The 14,603-nt window shown below is 32.9% G+C and overlaps 4 protein-coding genes across 4 annotated transcripts; 3 read left to right on the top strand and 1 right to left on the bottom strand.

The window, feature by feature from the left end:
- The first annotated feature begins 311 nt into the window (after positions 1 to 311).
- On the top strand, positions 312 to 3,804 carry ADPS (alkyldihydroxyacetonephosphate synthase). The gene is made up of 12 exons (XM_065346049.1): positions 312 to 472; positions 587 to 673; positions 786 to 931; positions 1,029 to 1,181; positions 1,295 to 1,446; positions 1,763 to 1,899; positions 2,028 to 2,206; positions 2,296 to 2,423; positions 2,559 to 2,736; positions 2,837 to 2,970; positions 3,063 to 3,177; positions 3,263 to 3,804. Exons 1-12 carry the CDS (start codon positions 450 to 452, stop codon positions 3,583 to 3,585), a joined length of 1,755 nt encoding a protein of 584 aa, XP_065202121.1. The 5' UTR covers positions 312 to 449; the 3' UTR covers positions 3,586 to 3,804.
- A 177-nt stretch (positions 3,805 to 3,981) lies between these two features.
- On the top strand, positions 3,982 to 7,238 carry Uvrag (UV-resistance associated gene). Its single transcript, XM_065346048.1, has 8 exons — positions 3,982 to 4,529; positions 4,621 to 4,837; positions 4,924 to 5,200; positions 5,272 to 5,582; positions 5,654 to 5,823; positions 5,887 to 6,113; positions 6,218 to 6,388; positions 6,455 to 7,238. Exons 1-8 carry the CDS (start codon positions 4,461 to 4,463, stop codon positions 6,783 to 6,785), a joined length of 1,773 nt encoding a protein of 590 aa, XP_065202120.1. The 5' UTR covers positions 3,982 to 4,460; the 3' UTR covers positions 6,786 to 7,238.
- A 1,550-nt stretch (positions 7,239 to 8,788) lies between these two features.
- LOC135832668 (peroxynitrite isomerase THAP4-like) lies at positions 8,789 to 10,796 on the top strand. Its single transcript, XM_065346056.1, has 3 exons — positions 8,789 to 9,627; positions 9,706 to 9,809; positions 9,887 to 10,796. The coding sequence occupies exons 1-3, from the start codon at positions 9,360 to 9,362 to the stop codon at positions 9,998 to 10,000; spliced, it is 486 nt and encodes a 161-aa protein (XP_065202128.1). The 5' UTR covers positions 8,789 to 9,359; the 3' UTR covers positions 10,001 to 10,796.
- LOC135832658 (anaphase-promoting complex subunit 4-like) lies at positions 10,192 to 14,554 on the bottom strand. The gene is made up of 2 exons (XM_065346045.1): positions 14,539 to 14,554; positions 10,192 to 13,141 (listed from the first exon to the last, which is right to left on the bottom strand). The coding sequence occupies exon 2, from the start codon at positions 13,111 to 13,113 to the stop codon at positions 10,849 to 10,851; it is 2,265 nt and encodes a 754-aa protein (XP_065202117.1). The 5' UTR covers positions 13,114 to 13,141; positions 14,539 to 14,554; the 3' UTR covers positions 10,192 to 10,848.
- Between the last annotated feature and the right edge of the window lie 49 nt (positions 14,555 to 14,603).

The following is a 14,603-nucleotide window of genomic DNA, read 5'->3' on the forward strand; positions in this document are numbered from 1 at the left end:
TTCAACCAATCAGAAAATATTTGAATTTTTCATCATTTTTTTGAACGCGACAAAGGGACAAAAATTACAAAAAATAATTGGCGATAATTTTTAAAATAAATTTATAACCTAATTGATTAATTCAAAATTTTATTTTGTTGCGATAAAAGATCACGAGTAAATTATTTAATTCTCAAAAACGATTTGTTTCTTTGTGAAAAAAACAGATTATTTGGTAGTGTAGGTTGAAACATCTCTTTTCAATAAAGCTGAGGAAGAAAAGCTCGAAGTTTTCTGGTTTTACATTTTACAGCAATAATTTTCCAGCCGCTACTTTCATTCATTTGAGCTGTTTCAACATGAGTCAATCGATATTTGTAATGGGTTAAATTAGCACTTGAAAATTTAATGTTTTAAACGCGATACTCTCGATTAATTCTTTATTTTGAGCATTTCATTTAATTAGCGGAATGAAAACAGAAGAAAAGAACAAGTAAATTATTCATTTATTGCTTCTTCTAATCAAATAGAACTGCGTTTTTATTTAATTTTTAGCGAGTATTTCATATCGTATTACCTAGTTTTAAAATTTCGATATTTTTCATAGAGTTGACGATGTCAAATGGAATGGTTGGGGATTCACTGATTCCATGTTTGTGGTTCAAAATAATGAAGTTTATTTTAAAGGAAATCGGTACGTTCAATTCAATATGATTAAAAATTATTCTGCGGAAAAAATATCCGATTTCTTGCTTTCATATTTTGTTTTATTTGTGGTCGATAAAATATTTACAATTCGTGATTAGGTATTCGGTAGGAAATGGCCAGGAAGAACCTTTGGAATATTTTAAAGAGTGGGCTGCTGAAGTTTTAAATGTCGATTTATCCGATCCCGGTATAACTGAAGGTGATGATTTACCAGAATCCTACCCGGAATCAAATGTTCCTAATGGTATGGATTTTTTCATCGTAGGTCCTAATTATTTGAGACCTAAGCTGAACGTTATTTATGTACCTATCTACCTACGTATATATTTTTCAATTTTCAGATTTTCTTAATGAATTACAAAAAAATGATATACAATTTAGCACATCAGGAGAAAACAGACTGAGGAAATCGCATGGTCAAACATTATACGAAATATTTACATTACGCTTAAGAAAACTACCCGCCAGAATTCCAGATATAGTGACATGGCCTAGTATGTAAAATTTTAATTTGTTGCCTACGCGATTTTTCAATTCGTAAAAAATGAAAATGAATTTGAAAAAACGTGATCGACAAAACTGAAAATAATTTGTTTCACATCGACAGAAAGTCATAATCAAGTCGAAATGATCGTTAAACTTGCTGTTAAATTCAACATGGTCATAATTCCATTCGGCGGTGGAACAAGCGTCTCTGGAGCATCGGCTTGCCCTAGTGAAGAATTAAGACCAATTATTGCTGTAGATACGTCGAAAATGGTAAATTATTATCGTGTAGGATGTTTACTTAAATTTAATAAGTTTGCTCTTGTCACGTTCTCGTATTACGTAATCGCTTTTTACAATGTAAAAAACCACACCCGCGACGAAGAGATATGACTATGAGAATGTAGTTGACATTTTGGTAGGTATACTTAATTGAATTTAGGTTACCGCTTAGTATTAGTGAGTTAAAATTTCAGTTAATTTTTTTATCATGTGACTACAAATTTCGTTTAAGAGATAGGCAACAAGGCAACGACCTAAAATAGCTCGTTTTCCTCAATGATACGAATAAAACGATTTTTATTTAAAGAATCGCCTGCTGTGGATCAATAAGGAAAATTTAACGGCTTGTTTTGAAGCTGGAATTGTTGGAAGAGAATTAGAACAAATCTTACAATCTAAAGGATTTATTTGTGGACACGAACCTGATTCTTACGAGTTTTCGAGGTAATTTCAAATGTTTGCCATTGAAAAATCAAATCTAGGCATATGAATGAAACGAATAGGTACCTACCTATTTAAATACTTATACGTCATTATAATACTTACTTTTTTGGGACATGATTCCTTATTAGCTTAGGAGGCTGGGTGGCCACCAGAGCTTCTGGAATGAAAAAAAATGTTTACGGAAATATTGAAGATATTTTGATTGGATTTCGTATGGTAACACCTTCTGGTACTCTGCAAAAATGCTGTGATATTCCTCGTGTGTCGTGTGGTCCTGATTTCACTCATATTGTTTTGGGGTCCGAAGGTTCTGATTTTTTTTTTTTAAATAACCAATTCATTTATTTTCTTGTGACTGATACATTATTTGAATTTTCCGAAACGTTTTAATTACAGGTACGTTGGGAATCATTACAGAGATTACCTTGAAAATTCGACCGAAACCTTCATTTAGAAAATATAGTTCTTTTGTATTCAAAAATTTCGAAAGTGGAGTCAAGTGTATGAGAGAAATTGCTAGACAGGTAACTCAACCTACCTAAATTGCATGTACATTTATTGATAACATTTGTACCTTCAGCTTCAGGCTATCTACATTTAGCTGTTTGCTTTATCTATTCCATGAAGTAATTGTTTGAATTGAATACGTACATTTACAGAGATGTCAACCAGCTTCAGTTCGATTAATGGATAATGAACAATTTAAATTTGGTCAAGCTTTACGTCAACGTACCGGTTTACTCGGAGCACTCAAAGATAATTTGAAGAAATTTTATTTATTTGTAATCAAGAATTTTGAGATTGAAAATATTTGTGTAATGACTTTGTTATTTGAAGGCAAGTCTTTTCTTTTCGTTTCTTTCTTTCTGTTTTTTTTTTTTTTTTTTTTTTTTTTCTTAAAGACAGGATATATAACAGGATATTTTTTGCGTTACAGGATATTCGTATGAAGAACTGGAATCAAATTTCAAGAAAATCTCTGCCATAGCTGAATCATATGAAGGTTTATGCGCAGGTGAAAAAAATGGTGAACTTGGATACCAATTGACCTTTATCATCGCTTATATTCGGGTATTTTTTCTCTCCTTTTAAGTATTTTTCTTTCTCCTTGTCTTCACTCTTCACGTTCCAAGCCTTTGAGTGATAAAATTTCATTTTTGTAGGATTTAGCGCTAACATACAAAGTGGTAGCAGAATCGTTTGAAACTTCAGTCCCTTGGGATAAAACGCTGCCTCTTTGTAACAGTGTTAAAAACTGTCTACGAGAAGCATGTCAAAGTAAGCAAAAACTAATTCCATCACATAAAAGTTTCCTCACAAGGATGGATTTTTAAAATATAGGTACCTATCCTTTTTCTTACAGAAATGCAAATCAGTCACTACTTTGTATCATGCCGAGTAACTCAAACTTATGATACCGGCTGCTGTGTGTATTTTTATCTCGGTTTCAACTGGGGAAATTTTGAAAATCCTGTGGCAGTTTTCGAACACTTGGAAACATTGGCTCGAACAGAAATCTTGAAGTGTGGAGGTTCCATATCACACCACCATGGAGTTGGTAAAATTAGAAGTAAATTTTATCAAAGTCAAGTATCACCCTTGGGTGTTCAATTATACACGGTAATCAAAAAATTTCTGGATCCGCATAATATTTTCGGGGTAGGAAATTTATTGTGTCATTTATAAATAGGTATTCAAATTCAGGTACAAATTTGTTAAAGATGTTTTTATTTTGTTACATTTATTTATATTATTACTGTTCGTGTAAAATATTTATGGAAATGTACAATATCTTTAAGGCTGAAAATGATATCGCGTTAAAATTTGTGCCATTTTTTTTGTCTAAAACATTGCCATCACTACGATATAGAGCTCAATTTACCAATAAAAAAGTTCATTGTTTTGCTCAATGTTTATAATATTCGTAAGTATTCTGTACCTCTTGTATCCTGTACAAACAATTAAAAGGGATCATTCCATTTTCAAAATTCAAGATGCGTGAAAAAACTATGTGAAAGCAGGTGAAAGCACCTTCAAATTTTGGTTCACGGGTTCGGGGTTCTTCCCTGATCCCTGATCGCAGTGATCGCCTGATCCCAGCGCCCAGCGCGCATGTGCGGAAACGTAACACTCTCTTGTAAGTTGTAAGTTGTAGTGTGTTAAAAATGTATTTGTCATGTATTTGTGTTAGTGTGATAACACAACCGCAATTTGGTCATCGAAGAAGATAAGACAAGTGTTTGACTGTTTGAGTGCTTGAATTTGAAAAAAATTTCTTGTTTGATTCACCGATTGTTATCAATTCACTTCGAATTGTTTTTTCGTGGCGAACTTGAAATATTCGTTCGGTTCAGATTTCCAAATTAAATATTTGAGATTGCCGCAGTGATTGTGAACTCTTCAGTTATCCTATTATAAAAGAATTAGAACAATTTTTCGATTAAATTAGTTTCAAAATTGCATTCATGTCATGTATGTAAAATTTACTTTCCCGACTTGAGTTGCTTTCTGAGTTATGGGTCATAATTTTAACCATTTAACATCAGATCGCTTATCACAGGATGTCGTCGTTAATGTTACAACATTTCCATGTCCGTTGGAAAGAATGGATTCCATTAGTTACTCAACAAGTAAGTTTCGATACAGAGTACGTTTACACTTGAGCTGTGTGAGAATGTATTGATAAACATCGTTTCAACTTTTCTTGTTTTTCATTCGCAGCAAAGATTGAGAAATTTAATCCAAGTCATCGGTTATAATATCGGCCGAAATGTAGAAAACAGAAGTAAAAACAACAAGGATGTTTACTATTACTACACATTACACCTAGCGACCATGTGTGCTCCTTTCTATACGAGTGAAAAAATAGCCAAAGAACATCCGAAATGGTCTGAAATTAATTTCAGCAATATCGATCCTTCATTCGGCAGTGTTACTGGTAAGCTGTGCTACAGTTATCTTAATTTATAGCCAATCTTCATTCTATGTAGTTAATGCTATTAAAACTTGTGAAATTTTTCGTAGGAATCGTTATACGTGTTTGGGAACATTACGAAAATGAAGATAATATCGTTACCGTTTGGGGAGTGTATTTCAGTGGATTATCTTACATAGGTCCTCAAATAGCCACAGAACAGTTATCAAAATTCTCAAAGAATACTTTAGTATTTTACATGCACGGAGGATATTTTACCTCATCTGAATATTTATTGAATGACGAGCCTACTCTAGCTCGAATTAGTACTATGTCTTTGAATCACAACGATGTTCGGAAAAGTTACACCCTCGATAACCTTTTAAGGTAATAATTTTCTCGCATGCTGTATCCTAGAATTTAATCGTATTTTAATAAACTGTGATATTCTGTCACAGGTTACATAATATTCAACGATCGATTAAGGAGCAAACTGAAGAATCTATGGCGCTCCATGATAAAATTTTAGCCGGCGAATTTCCCGATGAAAAATCTCAAATACGAGAAAGTAGTCCGTTTTTAAGGAAATTATTAAAGCAAACGAAACCGGCTAGAGTCCCTCTCGAAGAAATACTCGCCGTTAAGAAACAAATAGAAGCAAAGAAATTCCAAGTTCAGTTACTCCAAGAACAGAAGTCTTATAGGTTAAACGAGATGAAGAAAAAAATTGAATTTCTCAATCGTCTTCGTGAATCGAACGCCGAAGAAAGTAATGATACTGATTTACCGCTGTTATTCGTAAAAGTATTTTCGTACTGATTAATTCTCATCACATTTCAGGTAGTAAATTGAAAGAAAAGTATCAAACTCTTCAAAAAGATATGGATACATTGAAGATATGGAAAAAATCACTGCTCGATAGTAAAGAAATTCTGTCCAATGTCAAGTCAAGATACACGTACAGGCAGAAACAACTCATTGCCGAATTAGCCTTCATTTATCCTATCAAAGTAAGAGATTTTGTTTTCGAAATGATTAGAATAGTTTTCTAATTTTTTGTCGGTACTTTTCAGTCTATAGATAATAAGTATTTCATCTGTGATGTTCATTTACCGGATTCGGAAGATTTCGATGGCAAAGACGATACATCCCTGAGTGTTGCTTTAGGATTTACCGCTCATTTGGTTCAAATGATCTCGTTTATAATAAATATACCTTTGCGTTACCCAGTTATTCATTTCGGATCTCGTAGCAAAATAGTAGACCATATAATTGACCAGTTACCGGATAAAAATAGAGAGTAAGTACATATTTGATTTTTTTCAATATGACTGTGATAGTACATATGTAGGTAGGTATACGAGTATTTCAAAATAAGAGGTAATTGGTATACGATTTGCGTAGGTTTCCCTTATTTGCCCGAGGTAAAGAAAAACTTCAGTTCGATTACGCTGTATTCCTACTCAACAGAAATATCGCGCAGTTACAATGGAATTGTGGTATACGAACGAACGACTTAAGAGTAACGTTGAAGAACTTGGAAACCATGTTACTGATGCATTCCACTCAGAAAAGGTACGCCAAAATTATAAAATTTCAACCGTTAAATTCAATAAAATGAAATTTTTATTCATTTTTCAGCGTTATAAACGAAACTAGACTGAGCTCCGATGACCTAGCAAAACTTACTACGCTTACAAAAAGTACGATTACTTTTAATAACATTCCGTTCAGCTTCAATCATCGACAAAACGACAAATTATCAAGTTCAGTTGATAATAATTCCGATCGATGGGAGGAGAAAAAAAGAACTGTTGTCGATTCGCCTCAAAGATCGGCATCCATCTCAAGAGAAGATGGCCACTCTAGCGACTCGTGTGAGCATGATTTCGAGCATCAAGCTTACATAAATAAATTGAATTTAACAAATGATAAGTTACATCGCTCTTCTTTGAAAGAGGGTAAAAAGTAATCTCGAGATATACACGATTTGTGTATTGTTGAAATATGATCGTTTTGGTATTGGAATACCGCAAATTATTATTTACATATTGTGTTATGAACGCGTTTTGTAAGTTTGTTAACAGTCCCGTTGGTTTTGTTGCCTTACCCATATATCTATTTTTTCTTTTCCTTTTTTTTTTCATTTGTTATACTCTGATATATCATTATTGTATGTTTCGTTGCTTGAATATCCGATTTCCTTATCATCATTTTGTATTTTCAAATATTAGTCGTTCATTCGTATAAGTTTTTTCATAATGTCATTTTCAATTCCGATGAATCAACATAAAAAGTTTTCTATCCTTAATGAAATTCGGAATGCTTTAAGCAAGTGTATTTCACTTACAGTCAAGAACAAAAAATAAATAAATTGTACTCAACGACTGAATCTGTAAAATGAAATAAACGAATTTTTAATTAATCAATCATTGATTTTAATGAAATTTAACGAAATCTTAACGAAAGGAAATTGAGCATCAAGACACGACGCCGATGCTTTTTATCGCAATATTCACCTTTACTTTTATTGTTAGTACTTCTATACTTATCTGCCTATAAAACTATACAGCCATTCTTGATTCATTTTTCAAACCTGAAAAATTTGTAGGCATGGGTTCATTACGGATTAAACTAAAAAGAAAAAAAAACATGCCAAAGTTGAGATTTTGTTTAAAAAAACCAAAATACCTTATTATTTTACATCCTCTCACAGCTCTTTGCACCAGAAAATCAATCGGAGAGAAAAGTGAAACTATACGACCAACCCAAGTACATACATAGAATAGGTAAGTAGTGAATATTTATGATTGTAACGTAATTTTGAATTCAACTTATTTTTTGAATTTCAGTTCGGTTTCTTACATAGATGGCTTGAAAAACCGATTAAATTTAAGTACCAAATTTTTCAGTGATTAGAAAATTTTTATTCAAAGAAAATGTATTTCTCTATTTTTTCAGTATTTTCCGCGAAATACGTACACATTTCAGAACTTTTAAAAAGAAGATGAAAGATGAGAAATTTCAAAAATTTTAGGCCGTTGCTGCATTCACTTTTTTTGTATAAAAATTAATCTGCAACTCATAAATGTTGTTCTCGCCATTTTCGATCAACTTCGGCAGCTCAAAATTTGGGTTCTTATTCTGAAAAGTCGATTTCTCATTAATTACATAGGTAGGTAATAGGTATGTATGTATGTATGTATGTAACATGGTATGTACACATACATATGAATGTTTCAATGTAAGATGCTCAGTTTTGAGATATGTATTAGCCTTCAGAGTTTGGTAGTTTTGCTAGGAATCGTAAGTATTACATTAACAATCAGAAATCTGTGCACAAAATAATCGTATAACAGATTGTTTCAATTATTTTATTAATTACATATTTAGGTATTAAATTAATAAGTTTGAAAAAAAACTTCTGAATAATACTTTTAGAAATAATCAACAATTTTTTACAACCCTTTTTTGAAAATCAGGATGGAAAATCTGGAAGATTATCAAGGCTTGACTGCTTGAGACATTCCGATGGTGTTAATAAAATTGCATACCCAGTTTGCCGTAAATACCACGTAACCAAGTAGGCAATCGGCTATGCAGATATTCTTTCAATATAGGTACCTAAGTAAGTTTTTTAAAGCAATTTATTGTGAACTGAATTAGAGCTTGCAGTTGGCAGCAAATCGGTTTGCGGAGTTTTGAATAAAATAATTATCTAAGTAAGAGATTCAATTGAATTTTGAAAAGCTCAATGCCAAACTTTCAAGGTGAGAGCTAAAAAAAAATCACTACGAACTACGATGAAGACAATTTTTTTGCTTTTATGAAATTTTAATACCCTGGAAAGAAGAAAGGGCACAAAAAAACTTCCAATTTTAATCAAAGTTCAAAATGATTTTGAAATAAAGTGGCATACCGATCATTTAGGTACTGATTGTTATTTTTTCGAAGGTGCTGAGTTCAATCAAATAGGTATGGGCTTATTTTTTGACCGAGACTCACTAAACCACTCTCTTCATCACTAGTGGTTGCTCTCAAAAACAATAGATAAACATCAATTTGGTTAAAATGTCAAAAAATTGGAATTTGTGTACGTAAATGACGTTTCAATTCATTGGTGAGGTTTTTGAGGTCGTTCAGTCGTTGGTCCAAATATTCATTTTCTGGAAGGGAAACGTCCCTCTCAATGCCCCTTTTATCACTCCTCGTCACCAATTTCAAAAAATTTACCAAAAAATTGTGAAAATATGGTGTACGTAACATCGTACGTCTACGTATGGCACCCATATGGCACCAAACATTACGCATAGGTACTGTTCACACTTCTTCATCCCCACTATTCTCACCATCCCCAAATTTCCGGTTTCCTTAATTCCTTATCACACTTTATTCGGCGTGTTGCTTATCAAATTTATTCGTATGAAAATACTTGTGGTACGTAACAACGTAACTAGCACAGTTCGATTATCATGTTTAATTTTTGTTTTATGTTATAAAAATTCATCTCAGTGAAATATCAAGTGGCATTGTGCATATCAGTATAATGGCTCAAAAGTTACATCCTAATATTGAATGTTTACGATGGATTGTCGGTAAATGGGAAAGTTTTGAAGTCAGCGGTCAATACCCTACTGTAAAAGATTTCAATTTTCGTGAAACCATCGACTTTGAATCCATAGGACAACCTTTAATCAATTACAGTTCAATTGCCAGAAACTACGAGACCGGTGCTCCAATGCATTTAGAAAGAGGATTCTTAAAAATTAAACCCAACACCAATGAAGCAGCTTTAATAGCCTCTCAGAACTCTGGTAATTTCTCGTGTACATGTTTCGTATCTTCTCAATATAATGACGCGTTTCAATTTTAATCCATAATTATTTGTTTAGGAATCAGTACAATAGAGGAAGGTAGCGTGGAAGAAAAAGTACTCAGCTTGGAAACATCGTCTATATGCAGGCCATCTTTCGCCAAGCAACCTTTCGTCACCAAGGTGATAAAATTTTAGCGTTTTGCGTTTGTTTTTTTTTTAGGAATTTTTTATTTCAATGATTGCCCTTATGTTTGCAGTTTCAAAGAAAATATTGGCTCGAAGAAGATGTTTTAAATTACGAACAACACATGGAAACCGAAAACACTCCTTTACAGAAACATTTATTCGTCAAGTACCGCAGAATCGAATAAGTTTTTGGGCAGAAATATGATAAAATTAAGATTTTAGAAAAACAAGTATTCGATCAGGAATGAAACTACCCATTTGGAACATCGTTGAGATCAACTTTTATTCATCATCATCAAAGTGACACCGATTGAGTCGTTGTAAATCATGAAGAAGCGCAAGAGCTAATCATTATCAAAACGTAATTTTATAAAACTCCGTTTCAATTTCAATTTATTGATGTACTCATAAAAATTTTAGAGGTACATATATGTAATAACTTACTGAAGGTAAATGAGATTTATAAAATAAATGGTACAAAAATAAGAAGTGTTACTATAAGAAAAAGGAGGCTACATATGCAAGGCAAGACGACGAACTTTTTTTTTGCAAGCGTTACGAAAAATAGCTCATTAAGTGTTTGCTGACTAGTCAAAATATGTTAACATGTTAATAAGAAATCAACAAAGAACACATATTTGTCACAGATGTGAAAATATCAAAATTACTATAAAAATTATTATCAGTTACTCACAATATGATCATTAAACCCTCATCATAATTATCAGCTATCATTAAAAATATAAGCTCTCAGATAGATAAAATAAAATTATACGGTTAAAAAAGCCATCCTTTCGATACAATTATTGCCATTTTCCCCCATTACGTAATAGGTAGGTACATGATGATGATTGATAACTTTTCAGTCTTGACATTTCGATTGAGATTTAAGTAGGTATGCTTAAAGCATTTAAAAAATACTGCATAAAATTACAAAGAAGCATTTGATAATAAATTATGAGACGAATCGAGTATTCGAATTCCTACCTAAAAAATATATACCGTAATAAAAAAAATGAAAGTATCAAGAAAATTAAGAAATGTGTAAATTATGAATATCGACATTATTCAAATTGATTGTCTCCTCTTCAGGGGAATAATTCAACGAAGCGAAATAATTTAGATTTGAGATGTATTCTCTAGCTGGATGTGTTACTGGATCGTTGTTAGTTTCGTTTGGATGATATCCGTAGCTGCAGTCTGGAGCAATTATCTCTTTGGAATTGATTTCATATTGCGATAGGTTACGTTTATCTGGGATATTATTAGATGCTGTCGAGTAAATACGTAAATGCCGATGATCAGGCGTCATGATCAAAATAAGATTATGAATGCCGCTGACTACAACACTAGTAGGTTTCATATTATCAATGATTGTCAAATAATCTTCCATTTTAGAAACCATCGAAAATCCATTTTTAATGGATTCTTTACCGTAAGATCTTTTCGAAAGCTCTGATGTAGACATGTGAAAATAAAAGGTTAAATTTTTTACAGATAGAAGCACCGATAGATAATCGTTGGTGAAAAATTGCATATCGTTGACGTATAACTGGTCATATTCTTCAGTATTGAAGTACAGAGATAAAGTTTCCGTTTGACTATGAGCGTTGGATATTTTCGTAATATTCGCATACATGCCATTTTCATTGGGTTTCGTATAGCCGATCAATAATCTAATGTTATTGCAGTGTTTAACAGCCGATAATTTAATAACGGAATCGCTTATGGTCCAGTTATTCAATAGATGGAAGTCGTTGATAAATTTCTCATAATTTTCGAATATTTTCGCACTGCACGCCTTCAAATACTTATGCAACTGCATCAATGACATGTTTTGGAATGTCGAAGGCATAATGAGGAGGCAATTTTCCAAAGTGGGATTTTCTTTTAATAAATTCAACCAAGGATGGTTACCGTTGGATTTGATACCGAAAGCACTGTCGTCGTGTAGATACAAAGATAATACACTTTTCATAGCTGATACTTTATTATTTGCATCCATTTCGCAGATGAATTGCGTAACTGCGTCCCGTTCGTGTTGAGTGAACTCATCGTAGGATATCTTTTTATCCGAGTTTAATTTGTTTATCACAGTACACAGCCAACGGAAAAAATATTTGTATTTTGACATCGAAGCATCGACAATACTTAACATTTCGTTGCTTTTAATGCAATAACCTCCAGCGGCGATGAGGCATTCGTCGATTAAATTTTCTTCGATGTTTATGAATAGTTTACCATCACATGAGACTTTATACATGCCTTGCAATAATGTCAAGTCATGAACTACGTTTTCAACGGCAAGCTGCAAAGGATACAAGAGTAATTTATGCATAATACTGTGTAAAGAATCAATAGATCGGGCCACCTCTTGTAACTTGGTTTCATTCAGCTCACGAGTCAAAAATTTATGAAGATGAGGAGGGCAAAATCCACGAATCAGCAACTCGAGATAATCCGTCGATAAATCATCGCCAGGATATTTACTCAATTTAAGTTCCACTTCGTAAGATAATATTTTATCCCACGCTCCAACGATATAATTTATCGTACGTTCCATGTAATCTAAATTAACATCGAAAACAGCTCTTCTGTACGTGATGTCGTACAAAACTTGAGCTCGTTCTACCAATACGTTGCTATCAATTAAAAAACATTTCGATTTCTCGTTTACAATTACAATAACAGCCATAGTTTTCAGATCGTCGGAGATATCGCAATATAAAATCTCACATTTATCCCCTTCTTCTTTGGATAATTTAAGCAAATCGATTGTACTGCAACGATACATGCCGTACACGTAAAATTCAAGTAGACCTGAATGATGACCGAGAATTAAAAAATTCATTCCTTTTTGATTACTTAATTTCTTAAACTCGTCTACAGCGATTTCATCATTAGTAGGAGGCAAGGGTACTTGTTTAGGCGTGTAATCATCATTCGATTTTTGATACTCTTTATACCTATTGCTGAACGTTTCTTCAATCCAGTGAGCATAAGCAATATCGCCGTGGATTTTTTTGACGATTTCTTTGTATTTGATTTCGATAATATGCGTTTCGTTGATATTATAAACGATGGCTAGAACGCGACCATCGGGTCGCCACGACATACAAATTACCTTGGCATTTTCGCGAGGAGCATCGAGGGACCAAATTTGCTGCCAGTTTAGTTTATGTATGACAACCTGTCCATGTTCGTAGGCTACAGCTAGAAGATCCGAGGTGTTATTCCAAGATACGTAATCTACATTCACCGTTGTTCTTTTTTCTATGAGCTGACTCAACATTTTCATTCACGTTTGGATATTTTTCATCGGTATCCTACGATAACAAAATTGTTTCAGATTTTTCATACGATAAATTATTTTTCAAAAGCAAAGAAATTATTAATGGTGCGGAAAAATCAATACAATAAGCTAACCAAACTCTAGTTTCTTTTGAAAATTTTGAAAATCAAACGTGAATTACGATAGCGAGTAACTTTTGACAAAATCGCCGAATCCTTTGTAGCAATAAATTATACGAAATAAATATCGAAAAATATGCAGAGAAAAACATCGTGTAATTACATGCAGGGAAAAATTGGAACAAAAAATGTTAATAATAAGAGGAAAAAAATTACAAACTGAAACGATTTTTTTCATAATAATCGGAGTAACCAAATAATTACTTATATTAAAAAGAAACACGACGATAACTACTCACGAATAGGTATATCAATAAAACAAACTAAATAAGTATTTAAAAAAAAAAATCACGTTCAATTACGCATCGTTAAAAGAATTCGTTCTCATTTTGGCCTTTTTCTGTAAAATTATATCATCCGGTGACGGTGAATTGAATTTGAAACTTTTGGATTTATTATACGGCCAATTCTTACCGATTTTTTTTAGTTTTCTGGGCAAAGGTAACTTGGGCCATTTTCTATTTAGAACGTAACCGAAAGAGGAAAGAATCGAATTACTGTAGGGTAATTTTTCATTTGCCAAAGATGATATGTCCAAGTTACACAGATGTACATGAGCTAAATATATTTTAGGTTCGTATGTAGACTCGTTCGATTCGCAAATTTTATCGGATTCTGCTGGCTTAGTTTTAGAACACTGTAAAGCAACACTCAGGTCAATATTCCATTGATCGGAAGAACTATCTGTCTTACTCGAATCGGTAATATGAACTTTTGATAAGTGTTCGCTAACGCTGGTGAGATCTGAAGTTGGGTCCGCTACGTCAGCGTTAGAATTTTCTGACTGAGTTCGAAATCGATTCGGAATGGAAAAATTTCCTTTTGAGGTTAAAAACGATTTTGTGTATTCTTCTAAAGTGCCGTAATCATCTGATTTGTCAGGTTTTTCGTGAATCGAGCTTTTTACATTGATTAAATTTGTGGAATTTAAGGATTTGCCGATGTAACTAGACAAACTGTTGCAAGTGTCGGCATCATCCAACGATTCTGATAATAGTTGAGATGGTATAGCTTGTTTACCCGAAGAGTGGGCTTTTATAAAACTAGACAAGGAGGAAACTGATTCTGATTCTTCGTCATCATTTTTTTGTATGAAGCAACCAAATGACGATTGAGAATAGCCTGTACTACATTCTTCATCCATTAGTGTGAACATCTAGCTTCAACTTGTCAAATTTTTCCGGACCAGTAATACTTATCTCTAAAGGATAAAGGATAAACGTAGGTATTACGAAATGTAGAAACTAGTTACCTTTAGGGCACTTGGTTGATATCAATTATGGAATTTCACGAGCACATGAAAACAAATCACAAGTC

Source organism: Planococcus citri, chromosome 1, assembly GCF_950023065.1.
Source record: "Planococcus citri chromosome 1, ihPlaCitr1.1, whole genome shotgun sequence".
Classification (NCBI taxonomy): domain Eukaryota; kingdom Metazoa; phylum Arthropoda; class Insecta; order Hemiptera; family Pseudococcidae; genus Planococcus; species Planococcus citri.